Source organism: Melanotaenia boesemani, chromosome 18 (assembly GCF_017639745.1).
Source record: "Melanotaenia boesemani isolate fMelBoe1 chromosome 18, fMelBoe1.pri, whole genome shotgun sequence".
Classification (NCBI taxonomy): domain Eukaryota; kingdom Metazoa; phylum Chordata; class Actinopteri; order Atheriniformes; family Melanotaeniidae; genus Melanotaenia; species Melanotaenia boesemani.
The window spans coordinates 12,225,662-12,248,982 of record NC_055699.1 but is presented as its reverse complement, the minus strand read 5'-3'; the positions used below and the strand labels follow the sequence as shown (position 1 = coordinate 12,248,982).

The following is a 23,321-nucleotide window of genomic DNA, read 5'->3' as shown; positions in this document are numbered from 1 at the left end:
GTTTATTCAGTATTTCAGTTTCTGATTCGTGTAAGCTAAAAGGGCATCTCCAAGAGAGGAGAGTATAAGAAAGATCAACTTTGGACTAGACATATTAGTGTAGTCCAGGGAATGTAGTATTTATAGATGGCTGCGAGATCTTCTTTGGTTTTTCTTTTGGGAATAAGTTTGCCAGTATTCCACCACTCACGACCTTTCAAGATGTTGGAAAAGTCAGCCCCTGAAGTCTGTTGAAGTGCTGGCACAGGAATTTATAACCACACTAACTGAACCTCCAAACTCTCTCTACCCCTAAAAAGATGTTGACAGCTCTCAGGAGACTCTTGAATAACTCTGAGCTCCATTTGTTTGGTTCCACCAGGTGCTAACATCCTGAGAGACTCCTCAGGGAACGTGAAGCTCGGAGACTTTGGAGCCAGCAAACGTATCCAGACCATCTGCATGTCAGGTACAGGAATCAAGTCCGTCACTGGCACCCCCTACTGGATGAGCCCTGAAGTCATTAATGGGGAGGGATACGGCCGGAAAGCTGATGTATGGTAAGAATGCTATCAGAAAGAAATTAAATAAATAAGGCCTTGAGGGGATATGAGACTTTTGCTGCAAAAACACTGTAAGAGTAAATGCAATGAAATAGCCTCATCAGGTTGGTATTAAATCTGTATAAATAAATACTGGCAACGTGTTGGGCATCATTAGTCCCACAACAGAAATATTAAATCAGGGCGGGGTTGAACAAATTTAAATGAACATCTGTAAGATATAAAGTGATCCAGTGCAATAGCAATAAATATATTTATGAAGTTTATATTTAATGCAGCTATAAACTGTTAAATCATGTGGGATGTTGGCAGACTATTGGTATTTTAGAAAGTAACAAATACAAACATGTACATACAAACACTACTTTATGTATCAGTAGATGAGTTTTCATTGTAGTTGCAATTAGCAAAAATAACAGTATAAAAACTAAGTTGACCGTCAAATAATTTTAATGGCAGACAAAAAATTTGGAATTTCTGATCAAATGTTGGGTTAGAATATTGTGAATGAGTAAAATACAACCTATTTGAACATAAATAGACTAAAAGCACAAGTATGGGCACCCTGCATCAGTATTACAGGTGAAATCTGGCAGAATAGTTGCAGAGTTGTTACAGTGAATTGCAGTATATTTAAACATGTGAACGAGGCCAGTATGTATACAAAATATATTGACATTTTACAAACTTTATTGCCCCAGAAAGGAAAACATTAATCTGTGTTTTGTTAATTTGTTTGAACCATTAATTAATTTGATTTTCATTGCTTTAACTGGTCAATTTCATTGTATTTAGTTTGATTGGTGGCAGGTGAGGGTGTCATGATTGGATATAAAAGAAGAAACAAACAAACAAAAAAAAAAAAAACAATTACCAGAACTTAGTTTTTTTCCTAACAAAGATGGGTTGATGCTCACCACTTTTGTACTGAACTCTGTCGGAGAATCATTGATTAGTATTAAAAAAAAAACTTATCTCAGTGCAAAAGTGCAAAGAATTTTGACCTTTCTACATCCACGTACAGAATACTGAGACGTTTTAAACAGTCTGGAAAAATTTTGGTGCATAACGATCAAGGAACCACTGTTGAATGAATCTGACATACAAACCCTCAGGCAGCTCTGCATGAGAGATCATCATACCACCCACTCAGTATAACCATATGAACTTGGCTGTAACTTGGAAAACAACTTTCACTCAACACAGTCAGCTACTTCAACCAGAACTGTCACCTTAAACCGTATCACACAAGAAGGAAGCTGTATATAAAGTTAGCTGAGTTAATCTCAGATGGATAGAAAGGTGATGGACATGTTCTGTGGTCAGATTAGTCCAAGTCTCAGCTGCTTTTGAGAAAAATCTGATGTCTGATTCTAAATGTCAGAAGTAAGAAAGACTAACCAGGCTATTACCAGTAAAAAGTGCAACAGCCAGTCTTTGATAATATGGGGGTTGCATCAATGACTATGGATGACTTGCAGATCTGTGAAGGTAACAGGGATGGATACTGGAATTTCAGAAATATACTCCCATCAAGGTGATGCCTTTTTCTAGGAAGTCCATGATTATTTCAGCAGGACAATGCCAGACCTCATTCTGCTTGACTTACAACAGTATGACTTCACAGACACAGAGTGTGTGTGCTTGACTGGCCTACCTGCAGTTTGGATCTTGCTGCCTATTGAAAAAATATAGAAAAGAAACAGATTCCTCCACAGTTATGATCCTCAGTTCTCAAACTATGTAAAAAATGTCATTTAAAGGAAAGGTGAGGAAACACAACAGCTCTCTCCCAGGTTTTGTGTGTTATTAAAATTGAATTCTACATTTTTTTAAATCGTCTAAACACGGGGTAGTCAACTATGTGCTATAATCCTGCAAGTTTCAGATTTTCCCTGTTTCAACACACCTGTTTCAAATTAATGAGTCACTGAGCAGATTAGGCAAGCTGTTGACAAGCTTGGCAAGCATTTGAATCAGGTGTGTTTGAGCAGGTGAACATCTAAAACCTGCAGGACTGCAGCTCTCGAGGACCGGAGTTGCCAACCTCTGGTTGAAGCATAATAAAGTTGGTCTATAAACACACTGAAAAACATAGTGAAAAGCCTCACATGTCCCCTTGTACCTGTGTCTCATGAATAAAGGTTTAAAGTTTTTATGTAATTTTAGAAAAAAACTGTTTGCTTAAAAATGACTTGTGATCTGCAGGCAAACTAACATTTACTGTTGTGTTGTTTTTCTTTAGGAGTGTTGCCTGCACCGTTGTTGAGATGTTGACTCAGAAACCCCCATGGGCTGAGTACGAGGCCATGGCAGCCATTTTTAAGATTGCTACCCAGCCTACGAAGCCCATGCTTCCAGAGGGTGTGTCCGATGCGTGCAGGGACTTCCTGAGACAAGTCTTTGTGGAGGAGAAGTGGCGGCCCACCGCAGATATATTGCTCAGCCACCCGTTTGTCCAGGGCAGCTTCTGAGACCTGTGGACACTTTCCCCTGTCCCTTACCCTGCCTGCAAGGCCTCCATGGTCCCAGCGCCTCCCTTCTTCTCCGACTCGCCCCGACCCCAGAGCTCCCTCCTCCTGTCACCTGGTTCCAGGGTTCAGCAACACTCCAGCTCCCTGTCCTGCCATCGATCACCAGTGTCTGCCTTGTCAGGACTCTTGCATCTCTCACAAACTAGCTCAACCCAGACCGTTTCCTGAGAGGCCAGGTTGACCACTGTCAGACCTCCAGAGTCCTTCAAGGCGCTGCTCTGTGTTCCTTCAGGAGGGAACCGACAAGAAGGCACTTAGCAGTCTCACAAGCTACAGACTGCTATCTTTTAATAAGAGAAAGAAAAGTGGCCTAAGTTAAAGCAAAGTGGTGCCTGAAGATTTTTGGTTCTCGCATTACACACATGTACTGCCACAGATCAGTGTCTCTAGATCATGTAGACACTGTGATTTACCAGTTTTGACACCTGATAGTACTGTAAGTTACTCAACAGCCTAAAATAGCTGTAAGTGGGCTTAAAATGGTAAAATATTTTTATACAACACAGTCAGCAGATGAGATTTCTATTGCCACCCTTGAGAAAATATAAGTGTCTTTTCATCAACGCCTTACAATAAGTTTGTAAGTAAGAATGTCTTTTTTTCTAAAGTTGCCCTTTCCCTGCTGTCATAGCACTCCCAACCCCATTCAGAAGGATTGTCAAGTTGCACTTTTGATATCATGCATTGACACATTTACACATGCAAGATAATCAACCGAGGAGATATTTTTCTATTTGATGCATTTTTATAACGTCATAGTAAGAACTGTGTTCCAATGTAAAGAAAAAGAAAACCAAACCTCTGCGTTAGCATGCAATGTCTCTTAAGCAATAGCAACTCTGCAGTTGAAGTTAATGACCTTCATTCCACTTCCCCATGCAGCAAGCCTTGCTCCTTTCAGAAGTGGCCAAAGAAAAATAGCAGAGACAGAAAACTCAAAGTTAGCGTGCAGTATTAGTCACCTTGAACATTTTTTTAAACCTCAGAACCCTACAGCCTTTTCTGTGTTATGGCAGCTTTGTGCACCATAGACTGCACTGACCAAATCAGATGCATTGACATCATTGTGTTGCTTTAAAACAATCATAAAAACAGATTGAAGGAAGTGTCTCATTTACGTTCTTGTTGCAAGTTCATTATAAATCCAGTTACCCTATGCCTTCATGTAGCCTATCACTCCATTCAAATGGGCCATTTTCTGACTTGACAGCACATCTTGCTCTGTGTAATGTCAGCAGAACTGAAGCATTACATTACAGACCATCAGAGCGCATCAAGATGGAAATAAATGCTGTATTCTTTAGAGAATAATGATGGGGAGACTTATGTCAGAGGAGTAGTGGCTGGCTGTAATACAGTGGCACTTAAGAAATGATCAAATCTTTTTTAACCCTTGTCAGTGCCTTATCTAAACCTGCTTGTAAACACAAATGTTCACTGCCAAAGCGGAGAGCTTCCTTAGGTTAGGTGAGCAGCTGTTCAGTAAGAGAGCACACCCAGGATTTGCTGAAGTTCTTTTTATATTGAAAAAAAATACTGTAAATACATGTTGTTCTGCACTTTTATATGAATTTTCTTTTACATTATATACAAATTTGATGAAATAGCTACATTATACAGTAGACTACTGTGATTTCAACAGGAGTATGTATAATTGTCTCTTTGAGAGCTGGCAGTATGAAAAGACTGGGAGGTTTTCGATTGGGACAGAATTTCTTTTGTCTTAATGACAAAGCCTTGAAACATGAAATGTAACAAGTCACTGATCTTTTGTACATTTAACTTAATAAATCAAAGATCTAAGACTGCTTTTGTGTGCAATTTTTATCATGTAATTAAAGGGTCTTTAGAAAGGAGAAAAACAGTTCTTATTCTAGTTTCATCCACATTTACCTCTTACTTTTTCATTTAAGTTCACATATATTTTTACATTATTTTATTCAGTCTGTGGTGAAATTTACTTGAATGACACTTTAACTTCTAAAGAAAATTAACACTGATGTATGAACAGAGTAATTAGTCATTATAAAGAGCCATTGTATAAGACTTTTATTGTATTTATACAATAAAATGCACATAATTATTCTCAAACCCCAACAACAATAATAAGCAAGAACACAAAAACTGAACATACAAAAAAATTAAAATATTTTTAAAACGTTAAAAACAACGTAATTTCTACACGTGATACAAACAAAAGTCAACAGATAAAAGCATAGGCATAGGTAAACAAATTCACAACAGAAAATAATACAGTCTGAGTGACAAAATCAGTCAAGCTGTTTGAGCAGGTGTTATTAAACAGTCTTACAAAACCTCTCGTTTTGTAACATCGTGACTGAAAACGTGACGGTCACACACGAGAGCAGCAGCGGTAGCAGCACCGAGCAAAGGACGCCGCTCTCCCAACTAGGACGGAGGGTTTTTTGCTGCCTCAGATATAAACCACTGTTGTTGTGCCTACTAAACAACCATGTCTGCCTCCCGTACGGTAATATGCTTGTTAAGGAACGACCTGCGTGTCCACGACAATGAGGTAAGAATATAAAATCGCAAGGAAATGAATTCCGGCTTTATTTGAGTATTTGCAGACGTAACTTAAGCTAACACATCTCTTTACACACACACATATATAAATATATATATATATTTATGTGTGTGTGTGTGTAGATGTAAATTACTGTTAGAATGTAACAAGTTTTATTACAGAAACATTTCAACGTTTAAACTGGCTTCAAGGTAGAAGCTCTTAGTTGCTTACAGGCGTGAACATTAATGTACTTCCGGTTGTACTTCCGGTCCATGGTCTTCTTCAGAATAAAAGCATTAACAACACATCAGATGTTGCAACTGAGACATTTTGCCATTTCCTGGAACATATTAGCCAATTTAGAATTTGATGACAGCAACACTTCTCAAAAAAGTGGGAGCAAGGGCAATAAAAAAGGCTGGAAAAGTAACTGACACAAGTCAAAAACAATTAGAGGAGCATTTGACAACTAATTTGGTTAACCGGCACGAAATCAGTTGCCAAATTATTTTTGGATGCCATGTCCTGCAGACTGAAAAAGAAAGGGACTGTCCAGATGTTATCAGTGAACAAAAACCTGCATCTCTGTTGGTGTGGGGTTGCATTAGTGCTCATGGCATGGGTAGCTGACATGACATCTGTCAAGGCTCCATTAATGCTGAAAAGTACATAGAGGTTTTAGAACATCATCTGCTCCTATCCAGACAAAGTCTCTTTCAGGAAAGACATTGCACATTTCAGCAAAACAATGCTAAAACACATACTGCATCCATCGCATTAGCAAGTCTTCACAGGAACACATCCTGGATTCTGAATTGACCTGCCTGCAGGCCAGACCTTTCACCAATAGAAAACATTTGGCGCTCCATGAAGTGAAAAGTCAGATACCCAGAACTGTTGAGCAGTTAGAATCTTGCATCAGACAAGAATGGGGCAGCATTCATCCCCTGAATGTCCAGCAACTTCACTTTCCAGAATAAAATACGTGTCAAGGAAATTTGCAAATCATGCATTGTTTTATTTCTGTTTTACACAGTATACCAACTTTTTGGAATTGGAGTTGTATTTTGATTCCATTCAGGTGTTTTTTTGTCACAGTTTTTCCTGAGAGATTAATTCCAATCTTCACACTGTATTCTTGACTTGCAGCTTCTCCACTGGGCTCAAAAAAATGCTGAGCACATAGTTCCCCTCTACTGCTTCGACCCCAGACATTATGTGGGAACTTATAACTTCAACCTGCCAAAGACTGGACCATTCCGTCTGCGCTTTTTACTAGAAAGTGTCAGAGACCTCAGAAACACTCTGCTCAGCAAGGGCAGGTAATTCAGCCATCACTTACTTCTCTTTCTGTATATTACATCCCTTTATTTGTTGAATTTATATTACAGATTTACTATTTCTGATGAAGCACCAAAGTACCTCAGTTTAATTTTAAGGCTGGAAAACGATTCTGAAATTTTTGCCTTGTCATTGTCACTCATCTTGTGGGTGTACAACTTGTTCTCAGCTTTCTAGGACTGAATTACAAATGTAACAGGATCAGGACACACCTGGACATACAGGGGGTTATGTTTACATTGACATAGCTGCTGCACACATTGTTCCCATTGCTTTTTCCGGTCAACTGGCCCTCTACCCAGGATGCAGCTTGCCTGGCACAGTGTGAACTTAGACTAATGTGTGTCTACTTGTGTGTGTGTGTCAGCAATCTGGTGGTAAGGAGGGGTAAGCCAGAGGAGGTGGTTGCAGACCTCATCAAGCAACTTGGCTCTGTTAGCAGTGTGGCGTTCCACGAGGAGGTAGTCTTATGTCCCGTTTTCCTTATCAGGGGTATTATTCATAACTTTCTAACTCTGTTTGGTGACTTGAACACAGTTTTACCCCTATGCTTTAACTTCCCAGGTTGCTTCAGAAGAGCTGAATGTGGAGAAAAAAGTGAAGGAAGTCTGTGCTCAGATGAAGGTGAAAGTTCACACCTGCTGGGGCTCTACACTGTACCACAGAGATGATCTACCATTCCACCACATATCCAGGTGTGGGAGGATATTGTTTAATATTGACAAAACATCTGATTTCTGCTGGACAAGCTTCTTTAGGGAGGAAGTATTATTTTTATTTAGCACATAGTGCTTGGTAAGAAGTGCTGGGAATGCTGGGTAATGTTTCCTCTTGTTTTGTTAGGTTGCCTGATGTCTACACTCAGTTCAGAAAGGCAGTAGAGAGCCAGAGCAGAGTGAGGCCTGTGTTTCCTACTCCTGAGAGGCTAAATCCCCTTCCCCCAGGGCTTGAAGAAGGAGCTATTCCTTCAGCAGAGGACCTGCAACAGACGGGTGAATAATCATAATGTCTTATCTGCTCAATGTAAATGGTTTCATTCATGTCCTCTACATTTATGTCTTTGTGTTTTCTAAATGTGTAGAGTTGATGAAACTACGCCTCTGCTAGTACTGCCAACACACATGCCTTTTCACTTATAATATGTGGATTGTAAACAGCTTTATGCTGCTTGTGTTATGAAAGCACAGATTTCTCCGAGTACATAGTGACTCAGTTAAGTTAGTCCATATCGCCTCTCTTCTAGCATTCAATAGGTGAACTGCTGTTGCACAGATTTCCTCATTAAAATCCAGCAAGAAGGCAGAGCAGCTGGATTTCCATGTATATGATTAAGTTTTTATGACTCTTTGTGTTTTAATGTACGTCAGTGAAAGTTTAAAATGTATGAGGTGGCCTGATGCTGATATGTTTCTGCTGTTTGTTCCTACAGAGCCTGTGGCTGATCCTCGATCTGCTTTCCCCTGTAGTGGAGGAGAAAGCCATGCTCTGGCCAGACTGAAACATTATTTCTGGGACACTGTGAGTTCTACATCCATCCCTAAAAGAAATTAAAATCTATTTACAAAACTAAACTATTTTCTATGTTTATTTATTATAATTTAAGCTTATGTAAAAGAAATTATAGCATGTTTTTTTTATTGTAGGATGCAGTTGCAACTTACAAAGAGACTCGTAACGGCTTGATCGGGGTGGATTATTCCACTAAACTCTCTGCTTGGTAAGTAATATTGAATGCTTGAAGGAGTTGCAAGTAAAACTTATGCCTGATTTAATATATTTCTAATGGTGTGACACTGGAACACTGCAGGCTGGCGCTGGGCTGCATTTCACCCAGGTATATTTACCATCAGAACAAACAGTATGAAAGAGAGCGGACAGCCAATCAGAGCACCTACTGGTTAGTACACACACTGGTACTCATGCGTGCTCTTTTTAAGGTCAAAAAGTAAACAGAAATGGAAAAAAATTAGTGTGTTCTAAAGAATTTTTTTCAACACTATATCCAACAGGGTAATTTTTGAGCTTTTGTGGAGGGACTACTTTAAGTTTGTGGGTGTGAAGTATGGAAACCGAATGTTTCAGATCAAAGGTAAAATTGGTTCATGTTTTCTCTTTATTATTATCATCTTCATTATTGCTATAAATAAATCTAACATTCATATTATAATTTAAACTCAGGACTTCAAGACAAATCCATGCCATGGAAAACGGACATGAAGCTATTTGATGCATGGAAAGGTTTGTATTTACAAAATGAACTTTATGAAAATCTCTTTCTGTTGTAAAGAAATACACTGAAGTAGTGTGTGAACTGTGTGCATTTGTAGAGGGACGCACAGGGGTGCCCTTTGTGGATGCCAACATGAGAGAGTTGGCGATGACGGGCTTCATGTCCAACAGGGGGCGGCAAAATGTTGCAAGCTTCCTCACAAAGGATCTGGGCCTTGACTGGAGGATGGGAGCTGAGTGGTTTGAATATCTTCTGGTATGTAGTGTAGCTTAAGTTTGAAACAAATATTGTATCATTGTGATAATTTATCAGACATAAAACATATTTAATCACCAAGATTTTGCAGATTAGCAGAATCTATTTTTTTTTATGTGCTTGGATGTTGATTCTCATTAGTGCTTCAACCTCATCAGAGCAATTTTTCCTCTTAAGATTGATCACGATGTCTGCAGCAACTATGGCAACTGGCTTTACAGCGCTGGTGTCGGAAATGACCCCAGAGAGAACAGGAAGTTCAACATGATCAAACAAGGCCTCGACTATGATAGTAATGTATGTTGAAAGAAGCCTTAACTGTTTGTTTCACTTCCCTTCTTTTTTTTTCCCCAGTAGTTGGATTGTTTGCACTTCAACACAAAACACGAGACACACTTTCAGATGGGTTTGATGTCATGAGTATAAATGAAAAAATCTGTTTTCACTGACTGATTTATCAAAGCTCATTCATCTGGTTCAGGGTGACTACGTGCGGTGGTGGATTCCAGAGTTGAAGGATATCAGAGGAGCAGATGTGCACACACCCTGGAACCTCAGCTTGGCCTCACTGTCACATGCTTGTGTGTCCCTTGGTGACACCTACCCTACCCCTATCATCATAGCGCCTGAATGGAGCAGACACTTTAACAAGAAACCAGTGAGTGTTGGAGAAAAGGGAAGTGAATAGTGCACATTGGGTTGGCTTTTGCATGAAATGCGCTGCATAATTATTTTTTGCTTTGCCTAGTGTGAGTGAAAGAGAGTAACTCATAGTTTGTTCTCCATAATGACTCTTTAAAAAAAGTGGTAGAATGGAAGTACGTTTATTTGAGAACTAAATAAATAAAATATTTGGGAAAATTTTATTGATTTGATTTGATATTTTGTTTTGTGCTGCTATTTTGCTACATTTCAGAGGACTATTTGATCATGTTTTCCCTTTTTTTCTGATGAATATAATTAACTTTTCAGTTTAAGATTTTATTTAAACTGTAAATTAAAATATTTTGCCACTATAAGCACTTAGAGAGCACACACCTCTGCCAAGCCATTATATTTTTTGCCAGTGATTTTGGACATTATTTTTGAGTTAGATGCTCAAATGGCAAAATTATCCCTATCTCCCCATAATAAAGAATCCTTAAAAGAAATTCCTGGATCCAGGCAGTGATTTGAATCACCCCTAAAATCTAATCCCTTCCTTCTTCCATTTCTGAGATTTCCTGAAAATTAGAAAAAGGGGTCTGTGTAATTAACAATGGCCCTGCGATGGTCTGTTGACCTATCTAGGATGTACCCTGCCTTTTGTATAGTAGCTGCTGGGATAGGTTCCAGGCCCTGCAACCTGAATTTGAATAAGCAGGTATAGTAAATTGATGGATGCTAAGAGAAACATTTCATATGATTTTGTGTCAAACAATACTGCTTTTACCTTATTCTTCTCAACCCTATTTTTAAAAATTATTTCACAAATCTGATTTGCCATGACACTATCACAAAGAAAAAAAAAAAACCTAAGGTACGGATAATTGGTCTCAACTTAAAGCCAATCAAAGAGTCATTACTGCTGTTGGCATCTTATTGCAGCTAAGCTGAAATAGCCTCTGACTGAAGACACTTATGTTTAAGGGCTATGTTGTATAGCATGTGTATATTGTTGTCCATTAATCCATTATATCCACTAATCCATTGTCTATACTTGCTTATTCCAATGCAGAGTCATGGGGGTGCTTAAGCCTATCCTAGTAACTACTAGGTAAGAGGCAGGGTACACCCTGGACAGATCGCCAGTCCACTGCAGGGCCGTTGTCAATTATACAACATGATTCTTTGCATATCACCTTTAGGGGCACCAAAGCAGTCACTAGCATGGACCCAACCTTCTGAGGCTTTTGTGCAAAGGCACCATTTTTACTATTAATATTCAATGTACTTTAATGTACCTTTGAAACTTTAATGTAATTTTACTGATATTATTTTACTTTTACATACATTTTTAAATAGTTCTATTGTTACACTTACTTGTACTTAACATTATATAAGTAATATAAGAATGGGAATTTCATTAATAAGCAATACATTTGTTGTCCCTTTTGTTTTTTTCCAGAGTGGCTCAGGGCCTACAGCAAAAGGAAAGAAAGGCCCATCACACACTCCCAAACAGCATCGAGACCGAGGCATTGATTTTTATTTCTCAAGAAGCAAAAATCTGTAACCAGTGCAGAAGATGGACAATCCAGATATTTTAAACTTGGATTGATTGTGTGAAATCAATGCTGCACACACAGCAGATTTGGTTTTTTTGGGGGAAGTTTTTTTTTTTTTTTTTTGGCCACATCTACCATGGAGGATCTACATTTCCTGTTGTGCAGCTGCAGAAGTAAAAATAACTACAAGAGTGTTTCTTTGTTATCAGTTATAAGGTTCTCTTAATTGGCTTTTTAAAATCAACTTTGTTTTCATCTTGCTGTTTTCTTTTATGCACTTTTTATTCATGTTTAAGCTCTATTTATGTGAGGGCGTTACACAGAAAATGCAAAATGGATTTTTTTTTTACTTTATTATTTAATTATTAAAAGTAGACCTTTAAAAGCACGGAACTGTACCTACTGGTCGTCTTTTCTGCTTTTACTTGTGACAATGTGGAGGAATAAACTTTCAGTGTTACTGAAGCCAAACACGACTAACTGAAACGCTTAAACACGCCTCTTTTTTCTCTCCTTTTTGCATCTTAAAATAGGCATTGCTATAAGCCGTTTATTAGTAAGCATTAGTTATCTATTTCCTCAGGTATGTTATTGAACTGTCATAACATACGTGAAAGAGAAGTGACCAGAGGCTTCAGAAAGTAAACAGGCATCCTCCTCCATAGACCTCCTCTCCCTTGTGACGCTGCAGCCGCGCGCAAAAAAAAGACAAAAAAAAAAAAAAAAAAAAAAAAAAACCGCTTTCACATCACTTCCTTGTTCCTAATTCAGGTGGGCAGTGCTTGGTACAACCTCCCAAATCACGTCTGCCATTGCAATGTTTGCGTTTTTCTAACTTTAACCAAAGCCCATCGTGTCTCGGAGATTTTCTGCGAACATGGCCTGTCTTGACCCAGATGTGGACTTGGAGACTATTCCTATGGTTGCGCTCAACGTGACCGTGAGGAAAAAGTTAGGACTTTATCTGAACCCCAAGCACACGGTGGCCGCCGACTGGATGGCTGTTGCAGAGGCCATGGGCTTCACGTACCTGGAGATAAAGAACTATGAAGTGTCCAAAAACCCAACTAAAACCGTCCTGGAGGACTGGCAGGCTCGGACCACAGATACTTCGGTGGGAAAGTTGTTGTCAATCCTCGATGAGGTGGAGAGAAAAGACATTGTGGAAGATCTTCGTCCTTTGATAGGTGCGCAGCTGTCACTGAAATCCAATTTTTAAATGTTTTTTAAAAAATGCTTTTTAATTTGTTATGCTGCAAGTCCATGTTAATAAATGACTGAATAGCTTGAGTTATTTTTTGTTCCTGTAATTAAGGAAGTAGCGCAAACGTTGGCAGATAAAGTCCGCTTATGATGTGTGTTCCGGTGAGTCACTTCTGGCCCAGTGATGGTTGCAAGTTTAGGTCAGTAGAATCAGTAGCAACATTTAGCCTCATTTATACCAACCTAAATCGGGACCAAATACAAACGTGGCTTCGTATCAGCTCCTGAACTTTGACTGATACTGAGGTGCCATTGCGTCATAATGGGGCCAAGCCATTTTGACCACTTGTGATGTGAAAATGCACTTTTTTGCGCAAAAATGTATTTGCACATGGTCAGGAAAGCCTTAAAAACATAGTATTTGTTAATGTAGCAACCAGCTCATGACATTTCTGTAATGGCCTACGTTAAATACTGGAAATATTTCCACCTACATATGTATATTTTGTGTGCATGTGTGTTTAAAATTAATTAACTTTATTTCCTTATACCAGATGAGGATATCAGGAGGTATCTTGAAAATTTGAAAAAGAAATCTGAGCCTCCAGTTCAGGTTCCTGAGGTTGACAGCTGTGTACCACGCACCCCAGAGAGGTTTGGCATCACTGTGGAGGATGACCCTGAAGGTCAGTGTTTGTATAAACTTTGTTTCTCACAATGATACTGCCAACACATAGAAGTCAACGTTACTGGTGTAACAGACTGATTTTTGTCATACCTGCCATCCACCCCTGTCATTGTTGATTAGTTTGCCTCATCTGCACAGTCTATGTTATTTAACAGAAGTTAAATTGCTTTTCTGAAAGAGGATGTTGTTGCCACATGGTACTGTAGAGCTTCTTTTAGACTGCCAGTTTGTACAGTAGGGATATATCAATTAATTTAGCTTAAATAGAGGAATAAGTAATGGTGTACCTTTTACTCCACTATCAGAAGTAGAGAAAAATTTAAACTACTCAACAACAGGATTACAGTCTGTATAACAAATCAATAGGCATTAAAACAGTCATTTAAAAGAAAGTCATAAACTAAACTGAAAACTATTTGTGGCTAAATAACTCATCCAGGTTAGCAAAATGCTCTCTTGTAACAAATAATTTCTTCATCTTTTAAGTTTAAAACCCATCTTTTCAGTGCATTCATGGTAGCAAGTGTATTTGTTTAAATCTAATTCGGATATCACATTGTCTTTTTTTTTCATGGGAAATTATCAGACAGGAAATGCTTAAACTTCGCTTTAGTGTTACGTTTTATCCTTGGTGCTAATCGCAGTTTTGCAACCTTGTTCCACCTTGTTTTTCCTGCTCAAGCTTGTGGTTTCCTTCTTGTGCCTCTGCATTTCACTTTCGAACATCCTGTCACTTCTCTCTTTTTTTTTTTTTTTCCAGTAATGTATTAATGAAGTCTTCTTAATTTTAATTGAACCAGGCTCTCCAGAGATGTTTGATGCTTTCATCTGCTACTGCCAGAGCGACTTTGAGTTTGTCCATGAAATGATCCGAGAGCTGGAACAGACAGAGTACAGGCTGAAACTGTGTGTGTTTGACAGAGATGTCCTCCCAGGCTCCTGTGTGTGGACCATCACCAGCGAACTCATTGAACGAAGGTGCAGCATCGTTACAATTTCTTTGTTTATTTTCCTTTTTAACTCTTATTTAGCAAAAGACAACACAAGCACTTTGGGCCAGGTGTGACAGTGAAAATTTTTCATTGCAACATGAAAGTTTCAGTGAAAGTTTATGGAAGGGTAACTTGACTCAAGCACAATTTCATTTTAAATTCAGATACAGAAAGCCACCTGTGAGAAAGACTTTGTGCCTTTCGCAATGTCTTAACTTTTTATTTGCCACATTTTTGCAAATGACTGTAACATATTTGTCTATCTGTGTAGGTGTAAGAGGATGGTAGTGGTTATTTCTGATGAATATCTCGACAGCGATGCATGCGACTTTCAAACCAAGTTCGCTCTCAGCCTCTGCCCTGGTAAAGTAGATATTTTTATTTATGTAAACAGTTTCTTATTCATTTTTCTGACATAAGCTTGTGCATAATCAGCTTTTAATTCTTTTACAGGAGCTCGAACTAAACGACTCATTCCTGTTAAATACAAGTCAATGACAAAGCCGTTCCCCAGCATATTGCGCTTCCTGACTGTATGTGACTACACCCGGCCATGCACCCAGGCGTGGTTCTGGGTACGGCTTGCCAAAGCTCTCTCGCTGCCGTAATCATGGATCAGTCAGCAACTGTAAAAGTGCCTTTTTTTGTCATTGCATATTTTATGTTGGACAGTCCCCAAATGTTACAGATATAAGGAAAGCTTGTAGTCTGCATTCTGCTAACATTAGAATTCATTAATAATTTTCCTGCACATTGTAATACTTACATTTAGCTTTTCTTTGTAGATTACACAGATGTTTGTATATAGTAATTATAAATCTCAAGCTGCACAAGATTACCATATATCAGCTAATTTCCCTGCAGACATTTTTATTATTATGCTACTGAAATTGCAAAAGTCACAAGGCTTGCCTAACACTGCTTTTGTGTTTTATGTGGCATATCTGTTTATAAGGAATGTGAAGTGTACTTTATTATCTGTAAAAACGTGTGCGTGGGTGGGGGGTCACTTCCTCATATTTGTCTAGATGAGATTGAGGCTGAAAAGGAACAGCTATTGTAAGTGGTACTTTTATATGCTCAGTTCAATAGACAGCTTGTCTTTTTCTCTCATTTGACCTGTTTTCACATGTTGTATTTTTAATGAGGTGTTTTTTTAATGATTGAAATATGATTTTGTTAAATAAATAAATAAACTAAATTTTCAGGGTAAGGTTTATTTATTTTGTATGTGTACAGTCATGAAAGCAAAATGTTGCGCATGATTGTGTAAGTCCTGTGTTTGAGTTAAAAAAATCATCCACCAGCAGAGGTCTCCCTCATATAATACTATAAAGAGGAACTTCACTGTTAACACCATCATATCCAATCACGGGGCAGCATGAGCTGCGTTGCCCAATCAGAGGACAGGATCTTCGTGGACTGATACGCCTCTCTTCATAACCCTAAGTCATATGTGCCCTGGTTTAAGACTGTCAGGTAGCACTGCCCAACCTGGTAGATGGCCCTATGATTAGGTAGATAGATAGATAGATAGATACTTTATTAGTCTCCAAGAGAAATTCAGAGTTCCAGCAGCTTGAAAGGTGGAAACATAAAGGTTTACAAGTTACAGTAAAAATGCAAACAGAAACTATAAAAAAGTAGGTAAAAATACAAAGATGATTATATAATTGTAAATGTGGAAGGATTATGAGTGAATATTGCAAAAATGAAACCTAAAAAAAGTTTGTTTGGTGTAGGAGTTTGACTTAAGCCTGCAAAGTCGGACTCTGGAACAAATGGGGTATCGATATAAACGTGCAACTATTAAACGTAAACCCATCAGTAATTTAAACACAGCGCCTCGCGTTTGAAAGGATATATTGACGTGTCACACACGTGACAGCCATTTAATGGTTCCGTGTAGTTTTACATAAAATACACGAATTGTCTCAATTTGCCTTTTAACGGCCGCTCAGTCTCCGCCAGCAATCTACAAAAATTAAATTCTACCAACTGACCACAGCAGCACTGCGGCGCTCGTGCGGTGTACCACATTCAATATGTCCGCCACGAAGGTCCACATTTGCTCAGGAGGAATGCGGTAGGCGGGGCTGCTAGGCTAGTATCAAACTTTGGGAATGACAGGAGTGCTGCAGGATTCGCAAAGAAGGAGAAGTGTCGCCCTTGTTGGCTCTCTTTGGATTACTTTGACTCCTTTTCACGCTCAGTTTCTGGATTCACCACCTTTCCACAGATAGTTCGCTCTCAGCAGATTCTTCAGTCATGTCGGAGGACCTGAGCTCCCAACCCTGGTCCATCAACAAAGATGATTATGAGCTGCACGAGGTGATTGGTATGTGATCATTAGCTTGTTAGCTTAACGTATGTGACCGGCACTGAGTGAATTTCTTGCTGTTAGCTCACTTAAAGCGAAGCTTACAACGGTGAACAGGAGCTTGACGGCTTTCAGGTGAAAAGACGAGCAGGAGACATCCTCCTTTTCTTGAGCTAGGTTGAGTCAAAGGCGTTTGACAAGTTGGCGAACCTAGCCGGGAGGTGTTATGACTTGGAAACAGTGGAATGCTACCAATGAGAGCGGTCAACCCGTCCACTGGTGCTATGCAGAGGCTGTAAATTAGCTTTAAAACGTTAGTGTGTAGTCAGGCAATGGCTGTTTGCTGGTAAATAAACGCATTCATTGACTGCTCATCGAGTACTGTCCGAAAGATATTTTCTTACTCCCATTTACTTGTAATAGTCGTGGCAATGGAGACTGAAATCAACCTACTGAATTCTTTCTAAATATATTTGACATTACAAGCGAATGTTTGGTAATATCATTCTGTGGGAAGGCAGTGCATTGTAAAGGCTTCAGTATCAGCCATGACGTTTTTGCAGCTTGATAAGACAGACTGAAACTTAAACTGGTTGTGTGCTCACGCCCATCTCCTTTGTAAAATACTCTCGATATTATAGTGCAAGTATTCAGATCCCTAACTAGTAAAAACATACAGTTGGGGTTCCTCATGATTTTGGCAGTATCGTTGACAGTACAATATAAAGTATTAAAACTACAGTTTTGTCACTGAGGTTACTTTGTTATAGATGATATTAGATTATTAATACTGAAGCTTCGCCGTGTTAGCATCATGTTGCTGTTGTAACTGCTGGAGGTGGAGCTGGCTAGAACTCCTTTTCATATACAGTGACTCTAGATCAGTCCTGGGGGTCCTCAGATGATTGACAGATGGAAGAAGAAAAAGCAAACTTCTGATCCACAGATCTTTTTTAATTTTACTTTTAAACTGTTCTCCATTCATGTGACTGAATTATTTAAAGTAGTTGAAGTGTAACAATGAGACAAGTTGTATTAGAAAAATCACTTTTACTAGCAGTTTGAAAACACCTAAAATATGACCCAGTCTGCACAATGATTTTGTAAGGTGTCATTAATCAAAACCTGTCAAATAACTATACTAGAGCACAGCATTTAATTTTATAATTAAGTTATTTCCACTGCTACAGTAATTGCTTTGTGGCCATTGCAACGTCCAAAGAACTTCCTGAGGGTGGGACTTACATTTTGGACTATTTACTGGTTGATTTAATCCAGTTATGCCAGAGCTCTTTTGAGAGGATTAATCAGAATTATGGGGCTTCTAACCTCACGGAAATCTGGTAAACTCATTTGACAATTTGCTACTTAACATCATCAGTAATGCACTATTTAACCTGCTTAAAGTTTGGTTTGTTAAATGATATTACAGGATTTCTTGTGGCAAAAAATGTATTGTCCAGGTAAACCTTTTAGTGTGACCACCTTTTCTGTGCAATATTGACAAGCTAGAGGAGGAGGGAGAGAAGAAGAAAGACAGAAAAAGAGATTGTTAAACATATAAGCAAAGTTTTGTTCTCTTAAATTGGTTAATTTGTGTTTTGGTTTATTTGACCCAAACTGTGCTTCTTTTATTTATTTATTATTTTTTTAGGTGTAAATAAAATGCATTTTTAGGCCTAAAATTAACTCATTTTTCTGTACTTTTGAAATACTGAAACCTACTTTTAAATTTCCCTACAGTTTCTAGGAAAATTCAGACTGGGGCACCCCTCAAGATAACGCCCTGCAATTTAGCTTGCACACAGAGATAAAGCCCCTCTTGTATAGAAACCAGTTCTGTAGCATTTCCCTACACTGTGTTGAGCACAAATTGTCCACATAGGTTTGAAATTGCTAAGCCTATTACTGGGTTGGACTGCATGCTTACTTTACTGGAGTTTAGAGCGAAGGATCATGATTATTAACTTAGATTCGGACATTAATTGTGCAGATAGCCTAGTTTCTTCGCCTCATTTTACAAATTAGCCAAAGCTGATTAGAAATTGTGTTCCTCCTTAAATGTAAAGGACATAGTTTACCCAGGGTCCTTGTGAACATACACTAAACAGGAAAACTGCTCTCATTAACATCAGCCTCCATTCAAGTTAATGCTAACCATCCCAACAGAGCTATAGAGCTTTTTCTGTTTTATAAAGTTAAGAGTAAAATACATTAGATATGTTTGTTTTTATTTATTATTTCTTCCATTAATGCTTGGAACTCAAAACAAAAAAAGGACTAAATTCCAGGACAGTATCAATTTTTTTATGATTAGATCTTTTCATCAACACCCAATATTCATATTATTATTATTTTTGGGGGCTTTTTTTCATTTTTTATGTACTTGATTATCTTAATGGCAACATAGGGGATTTTAAGTTAGAGTTGAAGATTTTAATGCTTTTAGTTACTTTCCATTTATTTATTTCTTATTGTTTCTTTAGATGATAAATGAAGTCTTTAAATGGACAGTTTACCAGGAAATCTTTACATTTTTGAAGGCTTTATTTAAAGGACAAAGACAAGCAGAAAAATGATCACAATTAAACAACAGAAACTGAAAACTTGTAATAAAAACTAATTTTCCCATTTTTTTTGACAGTTTTTAGCTTTTCTTGAATAATGAAACATTTAAAACCACAACAGGTATTCATTAGCTCCTCTCCTCTCCTCTCCTCTCCTCTCCTCTCCTCTCCTCTGTTGTAGAAATATCAATTCTGATTGAGAGGCAAGAGGAAAACAAATAGTTATACATTTCTGTTGAAAGAATCCTCCATCCTGAAGACCTCTGGGGGACACACAACTCCCAGGACTGGTCAAACCAACCTTACTTGTGTCTCCTCGAGAACCAGTCTGGCTAAAGTTCTGAGGAAGGACCAGATAAAGGTCATCTTACCCTCATAGTAAACTTTTAACAGAGCATATGCATTTGAAAAGAATAAACCTTAAAAGTGAATTAAAGCATGATGAGTAAAATTGTACAATGTAAAAAGTGTAATATAGTAACAATCATTGAATAAATGTATATAATGAAAGAAATAATGGGATAATCAAACTCTTAACAAAATGAATATAAGAAGCAATAAGTCATAGTAAGTAAAATTTCCTCTGCACCTCTCCGATCCGACAGAAACTGTTGATACTTTATAAACAGTTTCATCCTGGGCAGATGCCGCCTACAGCTCTCTTTCTTGTTTCTATATGTGTGTCTGTGTGTGTGTGTAGAGGGTGGCTCTTCATACGCAGCGTGTCCAGCAGAGCTATTGTTTTGGTAACTTCCCAAGGGAAAGAAAACTTGTTGTTACATGGTTCACACCCGCTCTTTTTCACCCCATTGAGCACTGGATCATACTGAACAGAGCCCTTAGGAAAATAGTGCTGTTCTTTCTCCAATCTTGGATCATATTTGGATCATTGGAGTTGGCAAATCTGGACTGGAAACTTTCTGCTCCCACTTATTGTATCCACTGGCAACCATGTTACTTGCTCTGGCCATCACACAGCTTCAGAAAACTGTAGTTACCACAACAGAAAGAAAAACCCTCTACTTTATTAACTTTTAGGAGGCTACATCAGTTTTTAGATTGGTTGCATCCTGGATAGTTGTGGAGTACATAATAAAAGGTAGTAGTGCTGGTGTGGTTTCAAGTTATGTATGAAATTTCATATTGTACCTTTTTTTTGGAGGGGATAATATGTGGAATGCTAGCCAGGTATGCAGAGGAAATGTAATGAAGGTCATGTGACGTCACGTGGCCTGGTGAGTGCAGGAAAGACACACTGAAAGCTGCTACTACACTGCTGCACATACTCATGAAGGAAGATGTTGACACAGGCCCTCACACAGTGTCCTGCTCCAGTAAGAAACTAATTCAAGACCCGGCTAATCATATAAGATGTATTTCTAGTTCACAATGAGTTCTTTTGTGCCTAAATGGTTTTCAGCTTTTCATTATTCGACAGTTGGCAGTTGGCTTTGTCTGAGACTGACAGTCCATTCTGTTAAATATTAGGATTTATTGTAATAAAAGTAGTTAAAGGAATTTTTAAAGCTACAACTGGCTCTCAGATTAAACTTTACACAAACAAATAGTACATAACTTGTACGGCCAAGAAAAATGAAACCATAAAAACATCATGTGCTGTACAAACATACAACAGTAAAATAACCCCGTGCTATTTTATAGTCTCTTGAGCAGCTGTATTTATTTGAGTTATTTTCAACGTGTTGCTTTAGAGCCATGTCTGTGTCTTAAATCCATTATTCTGCTCATTATTTCTTTGTGTTTTTGCTGTTGGCTCATGTAACAGACTTCATGGAAATGCAGCAGAAAAGGAGGAATGTAAGCTGTCCACTCCCAAATGAGCAAACACGTCAGCTTATGATTTAAGCCCCCACTAGATGTTTTAGGGTGAAACGATAAAGTCCGTTCTGAGGCGAGATCTCCAGTCTTTCGAGACCCATTCATGCAGTGCCAGGTTATAGTGTAATGGTCTTTAGGGTTACCATGTCAAGCATGACTTGTTTGGGGGCAACATGCTTACAGAAAACATTGGTTGCTCTTTGTAAAGAATGTGGTTGTTTTGACAAAGTTATGAACTTTCACATTTCCAGCTGTTCTGAACATGATGAATCTAAATGGTCACATTTCAGTAGTAAAGAAAAAGTCTGATAATATATGTACACCTTGATATTTGCAGAAAAGTCAGGGATTTGTGTTGTCTCTTGAAGAATTCCTGGAATAATTAGATGTTAATCACAGGAACCGGATTGGAGTGATTCAAACTAAAGAAGATACTTTTTTATTTTATTATTATTAATTTTTTATTTAAATGAATTTGTCTTCAGATGTGGGGTTTTAGCTAAAGTTCTGGCACCAATAAGGGAAAAAAACAGCAGAAAGCTTATTTGTAATTTCTCTGGGCCATTTTTAAATGTCACACACGATGAAAAATGCAACTGACATGATCTATACAGACAAACTCTACCAAGGAAACAAATAGAAATCACAGCAGAAAGTTTATTTAATATACCACCAAGCCATATTTTCAGCTGGCTGCCTGATCATTGTCATTAGATTTTGCCTAATGAGGTAACTTAATATGGAAATTTAATTTAGACATCCTCTTCCAAAACAAGCAAAATGTTGTACATCTGGAAATAGAAAATATCCAAGAACTCTTGAAGTGTTTTGATTTGCTGACAATAAAAACAGCCGGCACATTGATTTATTAATTATTTTACTAAAGACAAAAAAAAAAAAAAACATGGGAAAGAATTTTAACAGGTTTACATGCAATTTTTTATGTGAGAGCCAGACTGCTTAGCAGATTAGATGTTGGCCTCGGTTCTTCAAAGCCGGGACACGACTGCAGCACTCGCCTTTGTGAGTGGAGCTTCTTTGTCCACTTCCTTTCATTTTGATAGAACGGATGGTGGTGATGTCTGTGAGAATGAAGATGCAACAGTGCGTAGCTTATTTTATATTTTGCAAGATCACATCCTTTATAGTTCACTGTATTTTTTACTTAATCTACAACTTTTGATAGAAGCTGCAGTAATCATATAGCTGGCAACAACAGGGCCCAACATTAATTCCTTTTTCACATAATGGGGGTGTATACACCAGCTTTTGAAAGTTGTTTTTTTTTCTGTTACTTGCCCAGTTATCTAAACTGACTTGACTGAAATGGAACACAAAGGCTAACTTTAATTAAAGAAAAGAAAAAAAGAAAATCAACACGGCTTTGGCCAGTTATTATAGGTCATTTACACAAAGGATACTGCAGCTGTTTTTCATTTTTGTAAGTGCTGTGTTCTTTATTTTAGATCATTGATACAAGTATCTGAGTATATATAGAACCTCTCTCTTTCAGGCTTTAAGAAATCTCACAGCACTCAGTTTTCAAATGAGGGGTTACTTTCTAATTTGCTTCATGAACAAAGTAATGAGTAAAGTTGCTGTAGCTGCTGACTAACTAAAATCACAAGGTTCTATTTGCTTGTTTTGTCAAAAATGTGCATTTGAAACCAGTTTTTAACAAGTTAATTTCCACTTTCATCTATCCTTTACTATAAAAAGAAAACATGATGATTTAATTCTGGCTACACAGCATCATCATTGTTAGAGATATGTGCTACACAAAGAGGATTTTTCACCTGATTGAAACCTCAAGGAAAAGTCAGTTGGCTATTTTTTTAGATAGTAGGTTGGTTAAAACATATAATGTAAAGACTGTAATTACGCTAGATAAGTTGAATTAGTAAAAATAGCTGTAGTAAACTTAAACTACAGTCGTAATAATAACTGGAACTGTCATCACTGCTGATTAGGTTTAACAATGTTAACATGTCATATCAGATTCACCTGTTCTTCCTTGTTGATGTGTAATCTTGCATGGTGCTGCATGACCAAGAGTACACTGACTCCACACAT

The 23,321-nt window shown here is 38.0% G+C and overlaps 4 protein-coding genes across 4 annotated transcripts in view; all 4 read left to right on the top strand.

Annotated features, from left to right (window-relative positions):
- map3k22 (mitogen-activated protein kinase kinase kinase 22) overlaps window positions 1–4,879 on the top strand; it is a 37,866-nt gene extending 32,987 nt beyond the window's left edge. The window contains exons 17-18 of the mRNA XM_041968729.1: window positions 362–539; window positions 2,788–4,879. Of these exons, the coding sequence (XP_041824663.1) occupies window positions 362–539; window positions 2,788–3,016 (407 nt within the window). The 3' untranslated portion in view covers window positions 3,017–4,879. The remainder of the gene's footprint in view (window positions 1–361; window positions 540–2,787) is intronic.
- A 486-nt stretch (window positions 4,880–5,365) lies between these two features.
- Window positions 5,366–12,334, top strand: cry-dash (cryptochrome DASH). The gene is made up of 14 exons (XM_041968735.1): window positions 5,366–5,612; window positions 6,756–6,928; window positions 7,315–7,408; window positions 7,512–7,642; window positions 7,791–7,939; window positions 8,377–8,465; window positions 8,591–8,664; window positions 8,755–8,844; window positions 8,957–9,036; window positions 9,126–9,185; window positions 9,275–9,432; window positions 9,610–9,729; window positions 9,914–10,090; window positions 11,540–12,334. The coding sequence occupies exons 1-14, from the start codon at window positions 5,550–5,552 to the stop codon at window positions 11,645–11,647; spliced, it is 1,566 nt and encodes a 521-aa protein (XP_041824669.1). The 5' UTR covers window positions 5,366–5,549; the 3' UTR covers window positions 11,648–12,334.
- A 61-nt stretch (window positions 12,335–12,395) lies between these two features.
- myd88 (MYD88 innate immune signal transduction adaptor) lies at window positions 12,396–15,710 on the top strand. Its single transcript, XM_041968750.1, has 5 exons — window positions 12,396–12,826; window positions 13,397–13,528; window positions 14,331–14,508; window positions 14,794–14,885; window positions 14,976–15,710. Exons 1-5 carry the CDS (start codon window positions 12,517–12,519, stop codon window positions 15,128–15,130), a joined length of 867 nt encoding a protein of 288 aa, XP_041824684.1. The 5' UTR covers window positions 12,396–12,516; the 3' UTR covers window positions 15,131–15,710.
- Window positions 15,711–16,361: 651 nt separating this feature from the next.
- oxsr1b (oxidative stress responsive kinase 1b) overlaps window positions 16,362–23,321 on the top strand; it is a 43,283-nt gene continuing 36,323 nt past the window's right edge. Inside the window, exon 1 of the mRNA XM_041968736.1 lies at window positions 16,362–16,860. Coding sequence (XP_041824670.1) covers window positions 16,791–16,860 — 70 coding nt within the window. The 5' untranslated portion in view covers window positions 16,362–16,790. The remainder of the gene's footprint in view (window positions 16,861–23,321) is intronic.